The sequence below is a fragment of the Monodelphis domestica genome, chromosome 2 (assembly GCF_027887165.1).
Source record: "Monodelphis domestica isolate mMonDom1 chromosome 2, mMonDom1.pri, whole genome shotgun sequence".
Taxonomy (NCBI): Eukaryota; Metazoa; Chordata; class Mammalia; order Didelphimorphia; family Didelphidae; genus Monodelphis; species Monodelphis domestica.
The window spans coordinates 344,568,854-344,591,608 of NC_077228.1; the positions used below are offsets into that span (position 1 = coordinate 344,568,854).

At 36.6% G+C, this 22,755-nt stretch overlaps 1 protein-coding gene across 1 annotated transcript in view; it reads right to left on the minus strand.

The window, feature by feature from the left end:
* Positions 1-5,103: 5,103 nt before the first annotated feature.
* The window catches only part of CNR1 (cannabinoid receptor 1), a 30,815-nt gene continuing 13,163 nt past the window's right edge, over positions 5,104-22,755 (minus strand). The window contains exon 2 of the mRNA XM_007484309.3: positions 5,104-10,936. Within this exon, the coding sequence (XP_007484371.1) occupies positions 9,453-10,874 (1,422 nt within the window). The 5' untranslated portion in view covers positions 10,875-10,936 and the 3' untranslated portion in view covers positions 5,104-9,452. The remainder of the gene's footprint in view (positions 10,937-22,755) is intronic.

Consider the following 22,755-nt stretch of genomic DNA (forward strand, 5'->3'; position numbering starts at 1 on the left):
TCTCCACATATCAATGCATATCAGCACATGCTCTATAATTTATATTGTTGCAGAGTTGACTCTGGGTACCAGGAAGTTAAATTACTTGCTCTGGGTAACACAAACTGTACATCAGAGGTCACATTTGATCTCAGGTCTCTTTTAGTATGAGCCTGGAATGCTATCCATTCTGCAATATTTCCTGTATTCTCATATTACAGATAAGGAAATTGAGGCTTAGAGAGGTTAAATAAAATGTCCATGGTTACCTCACTAAGATTCTAAAGAAGAAGGATTAGTTCTGTTCTTGTCTCTAGAACAACGGATTGAAATTACAAAGAGGAAATTTTAGGCTTGGTGTAAGGGGAAATGTTTCCATAATTTGAACTATCCAAAAGATAAAGAATAGTTTGTCTCAAGTGGTAGGGAATGGGTCTTCATCAGAGGTCTTTAAGCAAAGGCTACTACCCATTTGTTGGGTACGTCTCAATAGAGATTCTTTTTTAAGGGTGGTTTGGGCTAAATGGCGACTTAAGTCTCTTCCTACTCTGAAATGCTATAATTCTGTGAAGGGTAAGAAGTTTCATAGGTACTTCACAGCACAAATCTTGAATTCATGCATTGCAAAAGGATCCCATATATCATGACACAAAGATTTCACAGAACAAATGTGTGAATACTAGAGACTTAGCTTTTTTCTCACATTGACTAGTAATCTAATTTAGCTTTTGTTTCCTACTCCATTATTTGGTGTTAAAAGAATAGCAATAATTATCTCTAATATATTTGAGACATTTATTGCTATTCTTATATATATATATATATGTAATAGCCCTGGAAGATAGGTCAGAAGAAAATTAGTAGTCCAAGACTTGAGCCTGATATTATCTTGTATGCCAGCAACCAGATCATATATTCCATAGTACATAACATGTCACTGAGTTTTATCTGAAAGAAGTCTTATATGAAAGAAAAGAAAATATGGACTGGCCACTCTGTGAGAGTGAGGTATAACTGATGGATAGACCATTGGTATCCTTGCCTTGTCAAAATAAAGTAAAAGGAACTCCTAAACAGATTCAGTTTGTTCTCTATAATGAAAGTTATAGGAAAATATGAAGACCTTCATTGACTTGGTTCCAACTCACCTTTCCAGTCTTATTATATGACTCCCCTTTCTATATTCCTGAGACCAGGCAAATGGCTCTTTTTGCTGTTCTTCAAACATGACATTCCATCTTCTGTCTGTGTCCAGCATATCTTGTATGCCTAGAATGAACTGCAGCTTCTTACAATCTCCAGCTTCCTTCAAAGTTAAAATCAAAGGATACTTCCCATAAGAAGTCATTCTTGATATGTTCATATTAACTTCATTTGAATTATATTAATATTATATTAATTATTTGCTTATTTTCATGTGTATATGTTGATTCCCACTATATAACTGCCTCTAAAAAAGGAAAATCTTCAATTATGTTTTCATACCACCAGAGCAAAGTACCTGAGTATAAGACTATGGGTTGGCTGAGTGAATTATTGGCACAGGTTGGGTAGGCAGAGATGGATTGCAATCTTCATCATTGTAAGGAGTACCAATATAGAAGAAATCATACATTTATTTAATTACTAAACATTTGAATAAATAATAGTACCTTGATCTGCCCTGATTAGCAGTCATGCCAATTGCCTTTGTAGGTAGAGGTGAAAGAACTGATTATTATTTACTCTATATGTAAATTATTGTTATTTTGTGAGTGAGGAGCTAGTCTTAAAAAAAATCACCTGGAGAGGGTTGTTTAAGAGTGAAACATAATCTGGAAAATACAAGGTAGGAAGATACAGTTGAGCCAGGGAAAAGTATGAATCCTTAATTGGCCTTATCTACTATTCTAGCTCTACCAATAGATTAGGATGACCAAATGACTCAGTAATGAGTAAAGCCTATTTCTTTTAGTTCCTTATACTAGCAATCTTTCCATATCACACTGCCAGGGAATACTGAGTTCATCTTCATTCTATTTTGGACAAAGAGATTAAATTCAATTTGTATTTAAAAAATTGGGGGTATCTTCCAAATAAAGAGAATCATGGAGAGAATAAAAATATTTTTTTTTACTTTTAGGAAGGAAAATAGAAAACAAAATTATAATTTTGCTTCCTCTCTTTATGTATTTATTTATCCTTCAAGAGGAATAATTCATTCATTCAATGAGTATTGAATATTTCCTGTGGTCAAGATCCTGGGCTACCCACTATGAGTGAAACTGTTGTAGCACTATGATCTTAGTGAAGAGTCATTTTTCTGAATTTTTTTCTATAATTCTAATAATGATATTTCCTTTTCTTAAGTTCTCCTCCAGAGTCATTACTAGGGTTGGTTTACTGGAGCTTTGGCTCAGGGCAAGAAACTTGGGTATGTGGGGAACATTCTGATCTGCCTTCATTATTTCTTGCAATTCTCCATTGGACATAGCTATGTCTGTCCTTGAATCTCCCAAGAAACCACTGATCAGACACTCTCACTTAGGGCCTTTCTACCATATCTACTACCCACTGGCTGCCCTCACCTCTGACTCTTTCTAGGGCATGAGGAATGGAGGACATCTAAGGGGCTGAACTTTCCCATCTTCATATTGAATTTGCAAAATTTCTTAATTATAAGTGGTTTTCCCCTATAATCCTCACTCATTGATTTACTTTAAAATGTCATCCATACTATTACCTTTTTCTTTTTTTGTTCTTAATCTTCACCATGCTTCCTCATTACTGTTTATTGAGGCGATGGCTAAATTTCCTGTATCCTTAAAATACCCAGAGGCTAAGCAGAAGTGACTTAAACCAGTTTACCTAGTTGGTCTCACCAAGGTCCTCACCTAAGTTCAAAATCTTCAATATAAAGGGAGGGTGCTACTATTTTACCAGGATATTGCTGGTGATATGTTATACACTATATGCAGGATATATGCATAATAGTCAGGGGATCAGGGCCCAAATTCTGGCTTTGCAGCTATCCATGTGCCATTGGGAAAGTTATTTGCTCTCATTGGGCTTTAGTTTTTTCATCTGCAAAATGAGAGGAATTGGATTAGATATACTTTTAAGAAGTGTTCTTTCTAACTCTAAATCTAAAAGATGATAATTAATAATAATCATCATCTTATTTACCTACATGGGGCTTTTATAATAATACTATCACTGACAGAATTTTAAGGTGTGCAAAGAACTTTATCTCTTTTCTCATTTGTTACTATATGTGAGAAACAGAAAACTCACACTGGACTTGAGTGTATCAAGGCAGGGTTAAAAGATCTTTCAAGTTATGACTTCAAGATTTAGAAGAGACAATTGGGGTGAAGCAGAATGTACAAAAGGACAATCAGTGGTGGTCACTTAACCCTCTTTGGATTTCCTTTTTCTTATTTGTAAAAACTAGGGAAATGGAATAGATGCCTCCAAGGTCCCTTCCAGCTTTAAGTCTGTGATCCAGTAACCTATAGATTCTGCCTTGAAGTGATTCATATTTCCATGTAATATTCTCAATCCTCCCTTCCCTTCCCTCCCTCCCTCTCTACTTCCCTCCGTCCTTCTCTCTCTCTCTCTCTCTCTCTCTCTCTCTCTCTCTCTCTCTCTCTCTCTCTCTCTCTCTCCACCTGTCTCTCTCCTGTGTCTGTCTCTCTCTCCCTCTCTCTCTCCCTTCTCCCCTTCCTATCTCCCCTTTCCACCCCACCTCTCTCTTTCTCTCTGTCTCTCAGTCAGTGTCTCTCTACTGCCCACTGCTGACTGGCACTGAAGTTTTGACCTGTCCTGTTTCTGCCCTGGGTTGTTCACTACCCCCTTAAAGAGCCCAATGGCCTCCCATATCCTAGGGCTCACCATATTGTTGTTGGACTTTAAAGGGCTACCGGATGGTTTCAAACCACCTCAAGAGTAAGAGAAGGGAATACAGGTATGATGCATACCCTTACTGGTTTCCATCTGATTCTAAATGTGCATGTAACATTTGAATTATATGGGCCTCATTTTTTATGTTCTTGAGTTTTGATTTTAAGATGATGAGAAACTGGTTGTATTTTTACTTAAGATGATATTTGTGTTCAGAGGGAACTCAAGGACTTGCTCAAAGTGTGAAAATCCTGAATATCTGATAATAGGAAGAACAATGAGTTTACTGATCCTCAGAGTACAATTTTTTAAAAAGTCACAAAGCATATTTATTATCAACAGTCACCAGTTTAGATGCTGGCTAGATGTTTCTAATTTAATTGTATGTTGAATTATCTTTTATTAAAAAATATGTCAATAAGTCAAGATGTGGCAGTTTGTGCTTTTATATCTCAAAATTGTGTTGCTGGATTGGGGTAGGAGAAAAGGTCCTGCATTTGGAAGCAAAGGACTCTGCTCTTTTATTTGAATTCTTGGATCTGGCACTTATAACTTGGGTGACCTTGGTTAATTCACTTTATTTCTTCTGGTTCCAAGGTCTAGATAGGGGGAACAAACATTAGATGACTGCGAAAGTTCTTTCCAGTTCTAATTCCAATAAAATTTATTTAAATAAAAGACTGAAAGTAGTATTAATTAATATTATCTATTTAGCCTGTTTTAGCAATATGTAGTGATAAGTTAGATTTTACTGAGTTCATACACAATGCAAATAATCAATTTGTTGTAATTTACTGGACTTCTCCTAAGCCTCAGTGAATAAATGCTTTTTGGTGATTTTATGTTTTTCTTTACTGTTGATTGAAGATATATATGTGTATGTATATATGTATTATGTGTGTGTGTATGTATGCAAGTGGTTAAGTTTCTATATATTCCTCTGCCCATTCCCCCAGGAAATGTCCATGCCATTATGGACCTTGCAAATTTGTCTATAAATCTGGAAGAGATTAATATGGATATCACATTCTTTTACTCTCATTATATGCAATGAGAAAGTAGCTTCCAAGGGCACCTTGAGTCCTCTAGGACAGTATTGGGATTTATTTGATTATAGTTTTAAATTTTGAGAATTTCGGGCAGGATGAAACATTTCTTTTCTGTATATTTCATTATATAATAGAAATAAAATTCAATCTGGGCATAGTAGATAGTAGAGAAATATTACTCTGCCATAGATAGTTGCATGGTTGAAGCTACTTTAATGACAATTTTACCAGAACTTGTGTACAAAGTTTCATACAGATTACTAACAAGGATATTGCAGCGGTTGCAGGGATGTTACCAGCTCAACAAACATCTAACAATACAATATTCTTCTAAGAGAAAGTAATCATGTTAGATTTACAGACAATAAAGAGTTGTGTTCTCCACTTTGAAACATCAGAAATAAAAGTTCAGATAATCCAGCGTCTCGGCTGCTTATTATTACAAGAAAATGCTTTCCTTCTTGGGGAACCCCATGTCCCCAGCACCCAATACATGGAGTCTATCTGGAGATAGTTTTTAGGTGGCCATAGCAACTTAAACACACTGCCCTATCTGAAAAGCACTGATTTTTAGGCCACTGTTCACACATCTGGCTTTTTATTTTTTAAACTTATTTACATACATTCAGCCCAAATCAGTAGATAAAATGTCTTGTCTATGTTACAATAGGTAACGTTAACATTTCACCGAGGGCCAGTGCAAGGAAAAAACAAACATTTTTAGCCATAGCACAGCATTTAGGAGATCTTAAAATATCATACAAATATACAATTAGATCATGAGGAGTCTAATTTTGCACATGAGATAGGTGGTCTCTTTTACAGATATGAAACACCAGAAATGGACAGATAGAATGATAACTATAGTGCTATCTAAGCAGGGCCAAACCATCCCACAGCCAATGGTGCTGCTTATTTCTTGCAGAAGTGATCCAAAGCACCAGAGTTTCATTGGCTTCTGATGGTGTCATTACACAGTTTTATGGGGTCCTGGCAATTGGCTGGTGTTTAGTTAGCAATCTGCAAGACGTAGCCCATCCCAAACCTCAAGTTTCTTTTACATTACACACACACACATACACACACACACACACACACACACATATATATATATATGTATATATATATATGTATATAATGAAAGAAATCTGGATTGGTGAGCAGTTCCTGGGTGGATTGCAGCTGTGAAGACCAGACCAAAGGAACCCTGTGCTTGGGTCAACTCCTAAAAAGAAATAAAGTCAACTGGGAGGACGGCCCTTCATGAACTATGGCGCACAATGATGAAGTGTTTAGGACTAAGACTTGTGAGTCATTTGGATCATTGTTAATCACCAATGGAAAGCAGATGACTGCAAAGCAGGATCACCTAAAGCATACTCACATGTAAACCACATTAAAGAAACTAGTTTTGCTTAAGGAATTGATTTGTTAATTAATTGTCATTTAGTGAATATATTCAACAGGGAGTATGTTTTAGTCACTTGAGTTAGCAAGTGATTTTTTTAAAAAGGCAAAGTGTGCAGAACTAGTTTAGGATGTATGTATGTAAGTTATTGTAACAGATACATGGTAGTATCTCACAAGATGCTATTTCTTATGATATAGATAAGCACCAAGTTTAGTGCTGACAGCCCCATCATCCCTTGATTTATTACATACAATTTAGAATTTGAAAGCACAACAAATTTACAAAATCTGCATTGAGTTCACAAGAACACAGTTTCAAAAAAGAGGATCTTAGATTTTTTTTCTTAAATGATTGGATTTCATCCAACTCCTCCTACTACTCACTTTCACTGAGGCCAGAGTTTCATAACAGAGCTGAGAATTGGTGAATTCTGAACTGTGCAGACATTGGATAATTCAGGGCAAAAGAATGGCTGGTTTTTTTAAGGGCTATTTAAACCCTCATGGAATTTATTTATAAATCAGCCTTTTTTTTTTTTAGAAGGACATTATACTACAGTATCACTCTAAAGTCTCCTCTGCACAGACCAGAGATATAGAGATCTGGAGATTTTGAGCAACTCTGAGTTATGCAGTCAGACAATTCCAGTTTTGGCCACAGAGCAGTTTGGTCATAGACCATAATTGTGGAATGGGAGAATTGGGGTTGGGAAAGGGGTTAGGAATGGTGGAGAAATATTTTTCCCCTGAATCTACCAGATAATTGCAAGCTTTCCATTTCACCTTTGTTGTACAGACCTGGCCTCGGGGTGCTGCAGGAGTAATGATTTGTTTCAGGAAGAAGAGAAGATTGTTTATAAATAAAATCCATCAGGGTTTAGCAGCTTCTTAAGGAATCCCATTTTTTCCTGACAGAATGCCCATTTCTGGGTCCCTATGACACTGTGAAGGAATAAAAGATTGGGGCCTAAAAAAGCCTCATTTCCAACCTTTACCTGTCAATAAATCTCAGTCAACTGCCAGGAACAGGACAGAAGTCTTAGAAAAGCAGTTTGCACAGGAAAAGCAAGAGAAGTCCTTGCATCTGCCAAGTCAATCAAGGTAAAAGAGAGGGGTGATCTTGTTGATTTGAGCTTTAAAAGTGAGTCAGGCTCCAATAATCAAGACTGCATCCTTTCAGTATCTAAATATACTGCCCAGCCCACTATCTTCTTGTGCCATGTAGGCTGTGACAGGCAGTCATGCCTCATTAGAGGTGGATTTGAGGAAAGCCTCTTTAGTGCCATTAAAACTGGGAGTTACAAAAATTAGATGAACTATTACTTCTTTTATTTTTAAATGGCTCAGGTTTAGTGAGGCAAGTTCATCCTTTTAATGAATTCTGCCTCTTTGGGGACAGATGAGGATAGAACTCCCAAATGAGGAACCTCCCACCTACCAATGTAGATAGGCAACTGTTCTGCAATTTATCATCTTGGACATTTGCCTAGAGCACTCAGAGTTTAAGTGACTTGTCCAGGGTCATGTAGCAAGTATGTGTCAGATAAAACCATTGCACCCATTTCTCCCTGACTCTGAGGCTTTCCCTCTATCCATTTATCCTACCATTGTAGCCTCCTTTTATTTTTTTTTTAATGTTCTGTGTCCCAAGTTGGGAAATTAGCACTGAAAATACAGGATTTTTCATGGGATATATTTAATCACTTGTTCCTTGTTAAGTATTATTGTTGAGTAACACTAAAGGATATTTTTTTAATGCTTGGCATATTTTCTCAAAGTGGATGAAAATTTTCTGAATTTTTGCAGTCTGTAGTTTCATTACCAAGATGTTGAAAAGAACTCAATTTTAGAAACTGAATTCATGTGCAAAGAGCGCAACAAGTAATACAATTTACACCTAGTCACAGTTTTCTAACTTTATAATATCACTGTGACAAACACATTTATGGTCTACATACAAACACACATACACACACACACAGAGAAATTTCACATAGTACACTTTTGCTAATCCAGACAATACTTCTTTTCAATTAAAAAATGAAGACTCTTGTTTGGCCTCCCAGGCAGAGAATCTACTTAAACCTGGAATATAAGAATGCAATACTCTTCAAGTATACGTCAACAGCACAGTGATAACACCTTACATTAAGATTGACACATGCTGTCTTAAGAGGTCTGGGGATAGTTAACGACATAAGGGAAAAAATCGGGTGTTGGTCAAAGACACCACTATTTCTTTGTTCATCAGTTCTTAGAGTCATACATTACACAATCAAAATGCAATAGTCCAGAAGACACTAACCAAATGTGATTAGAAAATGCAAACTAAATTATTTTAGAACTTAAAATTGCAACTTTAAGTTGCAAAGTTGGGATCAGCAAATATTGTTCTTATAAGGAATGAATGATTCTTAATACTCCTGTTATTCTTGTTTTGTGTTAACAGAAAAATTATGGCTTAGGGGTATTTGAGATGTCGAAAGAATGAAAATACTGGCAAAGATGACGTGTAAGATTTCTAAAGTCATAGTATAGATGATTGGCAAATGAAGGTTTTCACTAGGACTTAACCACTGCATATTCTGTACTGGTTCCATGAAAGTCTGTTTCTGTCCAACGAGACTAATATAAATAACATGTAATAAACATCAGTACACTGTTTACAGGACAATACAGTTTTACAAAATATTTCTAATTCAGTACTGCAGCTTTTAGGGGAAAAAACAGAAACCTCTTATTTATAGACATCAAATACATTTTACACTATCATGAAAGTTATGGTTACAAAAGCTTTACTCATTTGATGGAATTTTTCAAACTACTTTAAGTTTGGATCATGTTCCCCTACAAGTTTTCCATTTATTTCATCAGAACGTTTTCCTTTATTTTGTCAAACATGGGTGACTCAACTTAAAAAAAAAAATCAACAAACTGACTTTCTTAATGTAAAATCTTTTAAAAGTTGTGTTTAATTTCTCATCATTTAAAATGACTAATGATGGTTGTGACGAATACTTTTTAATTAAATATAGTAAACCTAAAAATATGAGAGGATAGACTCCTTTAAACAAACAAACAAACAAAAAAGCCTAATTTCTTTTCTCCCAATGTGGCTGAGAAGTCTTCAGCTCACAACGCCTCAGCCGAGGTATCCGTAGACACAGACATGGTTACTTTGGCAATCTTAACTGTACTCTTGATGCAACTTTCAGCAGCCCTGTGAACGTTGCCTGCACTATTTGCATGTTTGTGCGGGCAGTCGGATTCCCCCATACTGTTATCGAGGGGCTGTGCCGTGCCTTCACAAGTGGGGAACATGCTCCGGAAAGCATGCCTCAGGTCCTTGCTCCTCAGAGCATAGATAATAGGGTTCACGGTAGAATTCAGTAGGCAGAGCATACTGCAGAAAGCAAACACTGTCTTAATGAGTTTGTTCATTTTCCCAAAGACATCGTAGACCATGATGGCAAGCAGCGGACCCCAGCATATGATCAGGACCACCAGAATGAGGACAAGGGTTTTGGCTAGCCTGATGTCCATGCGGGTTTGGTCAGGTCTAGTGACCTGGACCTTGCCATCCTCTGATGTGTGAATAATGATGCTCTTTTGGGTGCCACGTTGGATCATTCTGACTGCATGACTATGTGCTTTCCACAATATATAAACATAGGCATACACAATGAACAGAAGCAGAATACTAGTGACTCCAATCCAGAACATCAAGTAGGTTTCATCAATAAGAGGAAAGATGTCTGAGCAAACAGACTGGAGCTTCTTACAATTCCATCCTAGCAGAGGGAGAACAGCAATCACAATGGCAATGGTCCACATGACACAAAATGCTACCACAGCTTTTGGCCTGGTGACGATCCTTTTATAAGCAAGTGGCCTGTGAATGGATATGTATCTGTCAATGGCTGTGAGGAAGAGGCTGCCAACCGAGGCTGTGAAGGAAGCTGTTACTCCACCCAATTTGAACAAAAACACATTCGGACTGTCTTTCCTATGGAACACATGAAAGTCAACAAAACTGTAGACAAAAATGACACTCCCCAGCAGGTCTGCCACTGCCAGGCTACCGATAAAGTGATAGGAGGGTCGACAGCGGAGGCTACGGGAATGAAGGATGACACACAGCACCAACAGGTTCTCCAGGACTGTGAAAGTGCCCAATGTGAGGGACAACACCGCAATGGCCAGCTGCTGACTAGGATTTAGAATCATGAAGCATTCCATGTCCATGAAGTTCTCTCCACATTGGATATTCTCGTCATTATCCTTGTAGGAGGATAAAGATTTGTTATTGTAAAATTCTGTGATATTTATCTGGTCTGATGGAATTAATTGGGGATTATCTCCTGCAGTCATTTTTTCTTGGAATGGACTACCCCTAAAAGACGTTAAAGGGAATTTCTGTGGGAAGTATCCTAGTTTGGACGCCATGTTGCCTTTGATATCTTCGTACTGAATATCGTTAGAGCCTGCGTAGAGGAGGTCTGTTGTGATGGTCCGGAAGGTGGTGTCCGCGAGGCCATCTAGGTTGGACTTCATAACCTCTGTCTTCAATTATGCACGTTTTGAACAGACCCAGAAGAAACACAGGGGAAGAAATCCTAGAGGAAGGGGAAAACAAAAGAAACAGTCAAGGAAGATAAAATCAAGGAGACACAAAATAGTACTATAAACACTGAGCTCCAAAGTTAGCTCCAACTAGATGGCATGGTGGATAGGGTGCTGGAACTATAGTCAAGAATATTTGAGTTCAACTCTAGCCTCAGACACTTGTTATCTGTATGACCTTCTTCAGCAAGTCATTTAACCTCTGTTTGCCTAGGTAAACTGTAAAACAGGGACAACAATGACACCTACCTCCCAGGGTTGTTATGAGGAAAACCTATGGTAATATTTACTAATTGCCTAGCACATTAAGATAATAGGTGCAATATGAATACTAGATATTATTAAGTGTTATTTTATATACAACATATGGCATTAAATAGGAAGCTTGATTTCACTTAAGAGTCTTTTAAAAGATGATTGGGGGGTGGGGGCAGCTGGATGGCTCAGTCGATTGAGAGTCAGGTCCAGAGACTGAAGGTCCTGGATTCAAATTTGGCCTCAGACACTTCCTAGCTGTGTGACCCTGGGCAAGTCACTTGACCCCCATTGCCTAGCCCTTACCACTCTTCTCCCTTAGAACGAATACACAGTATTGATTCTAAGATGGAAGGTAAGGGTTTAAAAATAACATAAAGGATTGTACCTATAGTTAGGATAGATTAAAGTTGGGTGATTCATTTGTGAGAAAACCATCAAAAGATGTGATACCACTAAGCACTAGAGTCACAGTTCTCTCATTGCTTAAATTATTTAATTTATCCATGAATTAATATTTCCTCAACAGTGTGATAGCAAAAATTAAATAAATGCTAACAAGGAGTAACAGTTATTTCATAATTGATGAGTATTTTTAAAGCACCTGGGGGGCTTAAAATACTAACCCCCAAAGAGTGTTTAGATATGATTGCTCACCCTATAGAACCTGGTATCTTATTAGTCAGTTCAAAAAATGACAAAACAACTAGAAAAGAATATATGATTTAATGTTAAATTACACAATAGAGATGTTAGTGGCAACTAAGAGATTTGGTGGAAAACAAGTGGAATGCTAGACTTGAAATCAGGGATTCAAATCATCTCTCAGACACTTATAAATAACTAAATTACTGGTCAGGCTCAGTTTCCTTATCTGTCAAATAAGGGTCATAATAGCACCTACTTCCAAGGACTATTATGAGAATAAAATGGGTAATCACATAAAGAACACTTTGAAAACTTCAAAGCACTACACTTTTCTTGTCATAAGGAAAACTGGAGGAAAGTATCTGGGTTCTAGTTCCAGTTCTATCACTCGTTATGAGTCCTTGGTCAGATTCTTTCTGAGCATTACAATTCCTTAGCTATAAAATCAGGGGATGATCCTTAGTGATCAGTGAGGCTATCACTAAGGTATCAATATGGATCCTTGTTTGTTGCTGTTGAGTTGCTTTGCAGGCATTTCCAACTCTCCATGATCCTGTTTTCTTGGCAAAAATATAGAGTGGAATCCTTTTTCCTTTCCCAGCTAATTTTATGGCTGAGGAAATTTAGTCAAACTGGGTTCTGTGGCTTGGCTGGGGTCACAGAGTAAGAGTCGGAGGCCAAATTTGAAATTAGGATGACGAGTCTTCTTGACTCCAGTTCCAACACTCTCCTCTGTGCCATCTAGGTGCCCCTAGTAATCAAAGCAACTCATATTTATATAGTGCTTTCTTTATAAAGTATTACTTCATAAAATGTGAGGTAGATGGTATAAGCACATGAGTCTCAAAATGCTGCTTCTGTAATAGTCAGGAAAGGCTCTATAGAATAAGTGAAATTTCATCTGAAATCATCTCATTGGTCTTTTTCTTAAAAAAAAAAACCCAACAACTCTTACATTCTGGATTAGTGTCAGTTCTAAGACAGAAGAATGGCGAAGGCTGGGCAATCAAGGTTAAGTAAATTGCCCAGGATCACATAGGAAGGGTCTGAGGTCATATTTGAACCCAGGACCTCCTGACTCTGTGCCTGGTGCTCTGTATTACTTAGATGCCCCTCTCTCACTGACTTTTAAAGTCAATCATAGTTTCACCCCTTCCAGCCTTTCCAGTCTATTGACACTTGAATTCCCTCCATTTATTCTGTCCCTTCCAGTGACAGTGGTGTCTTTGCTGTTGCTTCCATGTGACACCATGCATTATCACTGACTGTTCTCCATGTCTGTAATTCTCCACCTCTTTATCTCTACCTTCTGACCTCCTTAAAGTCTCAGCTAAAATCTCACCTTCTACAAGAAGCCTTTCCCAGCCTACCTTAATGCTAATGCCTGTCCTTTGCCATTCTGTATTCACTTGTATTTAAATTGTTTGCTTGAATATTTTTTCTCCCCATTAGATTTTAAGCTCCTTGAAGGTAAACAGTGTTTTTGCCCCTCCGTTTAGCATAGTGCCTGGTATATGGTAAGTGATCAATAAATGCTCATTGACTTGAACTGAAATATTCACTTTGTAGAGAAAAAAGTCATGCCTGACTTAAACAAGAATTTCCTGTTAGGAGGTAGGAGGAAAATGAAGCATAGGATCATCATCTCAGAGTTGGAAGGAATCTTAGAAGCCATTGAACTCAACCTCTTCATTTTACGGATCAGAAAACTAAGGCACACAGAAAGAGGCTTTCTTAGGGTTACATAGCCAATTAGTGTCCAAAGCAGGGTTTGAAGTCAGGGCTCCTGAACCTTAACTCTAATGTCCTAACCACTGTGCAACCCTGCTGTTTTAATGGGTATAGAGGGTCCAGATTAAGTAAGAGCTGGAATCCTAGACTCGTGAATTTGGTATTGTCCAAAGAAGAAAAGATTATAGGTCTTAGGAAATCAGTGATCTCAAGATGTACAAAAATCTGTTACATTGCTGTTGCTGCCTTGCTTTATGAAATCCAAAAATCAGACTGGATTATTAATGTATTATTTAATTAATCACAAATTGAACTATTTCATTTAAAAATATGAACATCATCCTCAAGCTTGAACACACTATACTGCAAGAGAAAAGATATTTATTTTTGCTTCTGGCAACCATAAATTAGCTCAAAATCTCTACCTGATTGAATTCAGAGCTTGCCCCTACTTTAAGCTAGAACTCAGAAAGAGCAGGCTATCTGTTCTATGTTTCTGAGCACAGAATACTGTAAGCATTCTAATCCCTTTTTTTCCTGCCTTGAAGGCATTTCAAAATGGAAGAAATAACTGATCTTTCCATGAGCAAAAATCATGACAAGAAATAAACAAACCCATAAACTCTTACCCACTATCAATTTGCACTGGCTAAACAATTTGATTTCAAGAGTATGATGCAGAGAAGCTGCTTGGCATATTTGCAACATAAAAGTGTCATAACTAGGGGAAGGGACATTTTAAATAAATGTCAGAAAGATTGGATAATATGAATTATGAACTATTATAAAGAGATCTTTGTAATCTTAGTAGCTGTAGGGGATTCTGGTATCTCCACATTGTTCTATAGCATGTATATGTTGATTTTATAGTTAGCAAAAAAAGGAAAAGGACTCATATATACAAAAGTGTGCAAAATCACCTCTTTTCATTGTAGCTAAAAACTGGAAGTTAAGAGGGTGTCTATTACTGGGGAATGATTAAACAAAACTTTTATATGAATATGATAGAATATATGGGCCATAAGAAATGATGAAATAGAAAGTTTAAGAGGAAATTGAGAAGTCCTCTATGAACTGATGCATAGTGAAATAAACAATTTACATAATGACAAAACATTAAAAGGGGAAAAAACTTTGAAAGACTAGAACTTTAATCAATGCAGCAATAAACCATGAATCAAGTGGAATGCAGATGAAACATATCACCCACCACCTGCCAGAGAGGGGATAGACTTAAAATGCAGAATGAGGCATATATTTTGACATATATTGTTTTGGTGAACCATGTGTATTTATAGTGATGGTTTTTCTATTTTTTAATTGTTCTTTGAGGGGACATTGGGAGAAATTTTATGATAAATGTGTGGTATTGATTAATTTAATTAGCATTTTAATGGTGATCCTTGATGAGGATTATAGAGTACTCTCTAAACAGATGGCTTCTTTTGTTTATCATTGGTCACTTCCATTGACACTACCTTAGAGCATAGAGAGGACTGTCTTCCATAGACATAGGTCTTGAGACAGTACTATAGCTTCCTTTCCCTCAAAAGGGTATTTTTCATATATCACCATACACAGCCAATTGTATAGAACATAGGAAGTGATTTATTAAATGTTGGCTACAAAGCTATATACAGATAGGGAAATTACAAGAACATGGCTTATTTATAGAATCAGAAACAAACATGGCCTTGATTAAAAAGAGGCATTTGAACCAGTGAAAATAATACTGAAAGCAAGGCCATGCTTTGCAATGGAAAGAATGCTGGGTTTAGAAAATGAAGAAATGGGTTAAAATCTCGATCTTTCCACTTACCATGTGACTTTGGGCAAGTTATTCTTTTTTTTTCCATTATAAACCCTTACCTTCTGTCTTGGAGTCAATACTGTGTATTGGCTCCAAGGCAGAAGAGTGGTAAGGGTTAGGCAATGGGGGTCAAGTGACTTGCCCAGTGTCACACAGCTGGGAAGTGTCTGAGGACAGATTTGAACCCAGGACCTCCCATCTCTAGGCCTGGCTCTCAATCCACTGAGCTACCCAGTTGCCCCCTAAGTTATTTTTTCTGTCTGAGTTTCCTCACCTGTAAAATGAGGGACCTGGACCAGATGCTTTTTGGGCTATTGTTCAGAGATAGCTTTATAAATCTACAAGAGATTTGTGTTCAAATCCTTACTAAATTTTACTTAACTATTTGACCATATCACTTAACCTAAGTCTCAGTTTCCTCACCTGTAAAATAGGGCTGATGACCAAATTTAACTACTTCTCAAAACTATGAGCTATGAAGACCAACAGAGAGATTATGAACAAAATAGTTTGCAAATCTTCAAGTTCTATAGAAGCATCAATTATTATGAACATGGACGTCTGGCTTTTCAGCTTCCCTTAACTCACATCTAGGAGAACTAAACTTTAAGACCTTTAATTCTAATACCACAATGAAAATAAGACCCTTTCTAGTTGAGTTCAGACAGAAAACTGTTTTCCTACAAAGTTCTGATCTCCAAAGTAGATAGATCTATGCCTGTTCATTTCTTTGATGTTCAGTTGCATCCAACTCTTCTTGACCCCATTTGTAGTTTTCTTGGTAAAGATACTAGAATGGTTCATTATGTTCTTCCCCAGCTCATTTTATAGACAAAGAAAGTGAAGCAAACAGGGTTAGTTGACTTGCCCAGGGCATTACAACTAGAATCGAACTTGGGTCTTCCCAACTTCAGGTCTGGCACACTGTACCACCTAGAAATAAACCACCATTTATTTCTCTACCTAGAATCTTTTACGCTACCCCTTTCCTACATAGGCTACAGTTCTGTTAGTTTATGTTCAGATAGATTGTTTTTCTTTATATTTTAGCTATTATTTATCACTGAGATCTTAAGAGATTTTAGCCCCTGAGCAAGAAGGGACCTTGGAAATGATTATTCCCATATCACACAAGAGGAAACAGTTCCTGGGAGGATGTAACTTGCTCAGAGTCATGCAAGTAGTAGACACTCATTCATGGCTTTTAAGATCTTCCATAATCTGCTTCCATATTACCTTGTTTCTAACTATTCCCTCAAATACAACCTCTGATTTGTTTAGATTGATTCTTTCACTGTCTGTGAATATACAACTAAAAATTGGTGAGTAGGAGACTAATGTGATAAAAGGAAAAATAAAAAATATTTTAATAAGAAAACTGGAATAGAATTTTACTAGGGACATGAAAGCTAGAAACAGAACACTGAGTATTTTGTAGTGGAAAATGGAGAGAAATACTTCATCCCAATTCATATTTGTGTCTATTTTGTACCCAACACAATGCTAATAAAAACCATCATTTACTTAGTATTGTGTGTATATTTTCTCATTTGATTCTAATAATTCTATGATGCAAATAACTCCATATATGGCTCTCACCCCATGTTGAGGGAGGATTTTCCTCTTTTACAGTGAACTTACAATCTAATTGAAGAAACAATGCAATTTAATAAGGATTTGTTAAGAACTTGGTTTGGGTCCATGCCTGTGTCAGGCCTTATTGATAAAAAGACAAAAATGAAACAGACTTTGTTCAAGGGATTTTTCCAAAATCTGACAACTCACTACAATTTGAACCTTCTTAAAAAATCCTTAACTTCTGTCTTAGAATGCAAACAAAGTTATCAGTTCTAAGACAGAACAGCGGTAATGTCTAGGTAATAAGGAAGTAAGTGACTTGCCTAGGGTCAGACAACTAGATAGTGTCTAAGGCTGAATTTGAACCTAGGTCTTCCCAACTCTGGACTTGGATCTCTATCCACTGAGCTACTGTCATGTCTTATGCCTCATCATTTACCTTTGTTCACACTATCCTCCTCTGTGTAAAATTATTTCCATTTTCTCTACTTACTTCTTCCTTCAAAGACCAACTCAAACATCACCTTTCTGATAAATATATCCCTTGCCAGAGCTGGTGCCATTTTCTTCCTCTAATTTTTAAAAAAATCTCTTACCTTATATCTTAGAAGCAATACTTCACATTAGTTTTAAGGTATAAGAGTGTGGTAAGAGCTAAGCAACGGAGGTTAAATGCCTTGCCCAGGGTCACACAACTAGAAGTATCTGAGGTCAGATTTGAACCTTGGACCTTCCATCTCTAAACTTGGCTCTCTATTCACTGAGCCACTCAGCTCTACTCTATCCCTCCTGTCCCAAATTTTAAAGCACTTTTTCTGTAGGGTAATTCTCATTTTTGCTTTGCATTTTCAGGTTTCTCACTGTATATTTCATCATCTTCCTGACTTGATCATGAGCTTTTCCAAGGACTGGTGCCATCTTTTATATTTCTTTGTGAAACCCCACAGTGCCATGGTGTATGCAATGGGTTGACAAGTGCTGTGGTATATCCAAAAATCTATAACAAAAATCATTCAGCCATCTTATCTTTCAGGAAGGTATTCCAGCTAAATGGAGACAGATGCCTCTTTAATGTATGTGACCAGTACCAGCCTTAAAGAATATCATTTGCTTAAATACCATTTCCATCACTAACCAGGAAAATTTGTTCCTTAGCTCATGGAACTCTTTAAGAGTATGGTACAAGATTTGGGTTGAGTGGTACAAGCCTGTAATACTTGTTCCTGGGGAAGCTAAGCCTAGCAAGCTAGTTTGAGGGTTTTGAGCTTCAGTAGGATTTTGGAAGCCCATCAGATGTCAGGACTAGGTAGAGCACCATGATGATGAACCCTGAGTGTGGTGGCTGCCTATAGTGAAACAGACCTGACTCTTGTCAGAAATGGAATAGGTCAAAGCTTTTGGGCTGACCAGTAGTGGGATTGCTCTGCCAACCTGGGCAAGTAGGGAGATGTAATCTCAAAAATAAAATATAAAGGTAAGGTTCCAGGAATATAGAAATTCTAGATGAAAGTTTTATCCCTATGATTCAATTTGTCTCCTGTACATGTGATCAAAATTCCAATTTAAATGTTACCATATCCTCATGGTAAAGCCAACTTTATAACCTTTCAGTTGTGGCATTCCATCCAACTAGTCATCACCCAATAGATGATAGTGTAGGGGGATGGGCAGTAAAATCACATGATTTTTATATTATTGGAATATTCTAGTAATTTAAAAGTGCTACTGTTCATATGCTGTGGTAACAACAAAGTTAATGGGATCATGACAGACAAATCCCTCTCTGCATTTCAATAATTCTTCCTTCTATTTCTACATTTGGATTATTACAGTAATTTCCACCTTATTGTTTTTGCATAGAGAGTTTTCTTTGAGAGTACTTGGGAGTTCATTAGTAATATAGTTTAGGCTTTGGGGGATGTGGCTGACATTAATTTTGTTTGTGTTTGCTACTGGGAAAATCATAATTGGAAATCTCTGGCAAAATGTGTGGCTGCACCTATTAAACTGGCAGTTGATTTTTATTAAAGTTGCAGTAAAACAGTGACTCAACAACATCTAAGTGGGTTTTACTAGAATTTTGCTTGTTTTAATATAGATGGTATATTGGGTCTATTTAAGCTATATATGGTATCTACAATGCCTCCCACTGTCTATTGGATTATATTGACAAAAGGCATAATTTTAGGGCAAATGCCTCTCCACATTCCTCCTCTCAAAAAAAATTATCAACATAAAGAACTGTCAAAAGCATTTCAAGATTGTAATATCAGTTTTTAAAAATTGAGTTTCTACCCATAATCATAATTTCTATCAATTTTCCACAGTATTTAAAATCATAATTCTGACAGCTAAATAGTAGGCAGGCAATAAAAATACTTTAATTGGGGCCATGTTTTTACTAGTATAACTGAATGGAAAGTGATTTGTTTTATCCTTCATGTTCTTATTCTGGAGATGAATTTCTTTATATCAGCTACATCCTTGCCCAAATCACAGGTTTCATTGTGGTAACTTTTAAGAACTAGATTGTCTCTAGTATTTTTTTAAAGATGTACAATTGATATCTTTGTTAAATTAGGTTAACAGCTATCTTTACTTCATGTAATATACATATTGTCACATAGAAAGCAGATGGAAAATGAGATCCTCTATAGAAAGGTCCATAAGTCCCTAAGGGAGCCATGGATAAATTTCAGGGGGTCTATCAACTTGGGTGTGAGCATTTTCCACTAATCTCTAACTGAAGTTTCATATTTCCTTTAATTATGATGAAACAATTATTCTAAGAAGGGATTCATAGGCCTCACCACACTGCTCATGGGGTCCATGATGCAAACAGTAAAGAACCCCTGCCCTGTAGGCTATGCTGGTCACACTGACATTGCAGTTTGGGGGGTTATTTTAATCCAATATAGTACCACCTTAAAATAAGGAAGAACCAACATGGGAAAGTTTTATTCTGGGGTATAATCCTTACCAACAAAGAGAACACTGGTTCATGGGATGGAAATGATGGGAACCTTGGGAGGAAGTTACTACTCAATGTTAGAATGTGGAATAGAATGGAGAAAAGCTGAAAATAGTCTGACATGAGCCCTAAATTATAGGAAAGCCAATTTCAAAGCATTCCAAAAAGAATATGTAGGATACTAAAGATTAAAATTCTATTGGAAAGCCAGACTACAGGGGATAGAGAGTTCTCAGGAATGAAATTCTAAAAGCACAAAGAAAATCAGTTCTCATGAGGCAAAAAGAGGTAGTTAAGACACTAATGTGGTTGCACAGTAAACTCAAAACCTGATATAAAAAATAAAAATAAAAGGTTTTACTAAGATATGTAAGATATATGATGAAAATTAGGTCAGATTACACTGGCTAAATACAGAAACATGACACAGCCTGGTAGTAACAGTATTAAAAGTGCTAAAGCTCAAAATGAACTGAACAGTCAGCAAAGAACACATATATTTATATACATATGTGTGTAAGAAAACTTTCCTTTTACACATATACAAATATTTCCTTTTACACAAATGCATATATTTATATTTATTTGGTTTGTATAAAAGGAAAGTTTTCTTAAGCTATATTGCAGTAAAGGTACCAAAGATGAAATAGGACTTCCACTGATGTGGATGGGACTGATGACAGAGACTTGCTCCAGTTTGGTTTCCCAAGAATTTTTGGACTGGAAAAGATAAAACAAAAATGTCATATAGGGAGTTGATATTCAATAAGAGAACAGTAAGAAAACAATTCATTGCTTTGATAAGTTCAAGGAATCTGGCCCAGACCTACTAAACTGTAAGGGATTGAAAACTGCTGATTGGAAGGCTATGAAGAACAGGAGAGATTAGAGAAAGAAAAATGTCCTGATTTTCAAAAAAGGAAAGAGAACAAAGTATGCAAATTATAAGAATCTTGACTTCAATTCCTAGAAAAAAATTTTGACCTGGGGTTCTTACCCTTCTTTGTGTGTGCCATTGATGCCTTGGCCACTTTGGTTGAAGTCTATGGCCCTGTTCTTAAAATAATGTTATTAAATAAAAATATGTAAGGTATGTAAATACTTATAAATGTCCTATAAATACACAAATAAAATAAAATATATAAGATTAGCAAGGCAATCAATTGTACTAGAGTTCAATTATTAGGATATTTTTATAACAAGTTCCTAGACCCCAAGCTCAGAACCTTTTGTCATAGAACATAGTGGACATTGAGAAAAAGGAAATGGGCATAATAAAGATTCTACATGTTTTCATCAAGAATTGTCCTTACTAGATTAATCTCAATTTCTTTTGGACAAGAATATTCAACTTATTTCAAAGGATTAAAGGTAGGCTGTAGAAATATGTCTACATTTTAGCTAATAACATAATAAAGTCTCTCACTCTGTTCTCAAAGCAAAAAAAGTACAATATTGGCTAGAAGATAGTATAATTAGATGGATTTGGTGCAGGTCAAATGGCTAGACCCAAAGAGTAGTTACTGATGTGGGGTCAGCTTGGAAGGAGGTCTTCAATATAGTAATCTCTGCTTGGTTCTATATTGTTTGATAGTTTTAACCATAATGAAGGTATAGGGGGGAAAAGCAGTGGCACAGGGGGAAAGGAGTCTAGATTAGAAGTCAAAAGCCCTGGGTCTAAACCCTTAAGTCCCTGCCATGTACTATCTTAGGCAAACCATTTTTCACATATGTAAATTGAAGCACGTGGACTAATGTCTCTATTATACTTTCTAGCTCTATGATGCTAGAAATAAATGGCATTCTTATCTAATTTTAATTTGATACAGACTTGAGAAGGAGAGTGAACATGTTAGATAACACATTCCAAAAAGGTCTTGTATGGCTAGAAAGTTGAGTGAAATGGGATGAGATGAATTTTAATAAGGGTGAATGTAAAGTCTTATTCTTGGGTTCAAAGAATCAACTTCATAAGTATAAGATGAGAATAGCATTCCTTAATGGAATTTTGCCTGAAAAAAGTCATGGAGGTTTTAGTGAACTGTAAGCACAAACTTTATGTAATCTAAGCCAGATTTTAAGAGAAGCATAATTTCCAAGACAAGAAAAGTGACAGCCCTGCAGTAAGTACTCTGCCCTGGTCAGATGAAATCTCAAGTACTGAATGTTTGGTTCTGTACAATACATTATAGGAAAGCCACACAGTCTTTGGAGAAGTAGACAATCAGGATGGTAGGGAATCTCAAGTTTTTACTATGTAAGGATCAATAGGAAGAACTGGAGATCATTAGCCTTTAGAAGAAATTGGGCCAATCATATTTGAAAGGCTGTCATGCAAAAAAAAAAAAGATTAGACTTTTTTTTAACATTGGAGGATAATTAGAAGAAATGGATAGATGTTGAAAAGAGGTTCAATTAGGCTTGATAGTTGGAAAAACTTCCCCCCAAAATTAGAGCAATCTAAAAATGGAATGGGGAGCTCTCGCTCAATGGAGGGCTTCAAAAACAGTATGGATAATCACTTCTCAGGGATGTTGTAAAAGGATTGTTGTTTAGTAACTGGATGGATTACATGGCCTGTGAGGTACATTATAGCTTTTAGAATCTGTGATTCTTGATTCACCCTCAATAAACTTTGCAAGGTCAGAAACACAAGAGAAACATTTTTTTTTTATCTTGATGAAACTGAGAAATCAAATGCTCACCAAACTAGAATTTGAGACTTGATTTACAAGACCCAGTTTGACCACTAACTATGTGACTTTGGGGAAGGGGTTGGATAAATGATCTCTAAGGTTCCTTGTTGCTTTAACATTTGA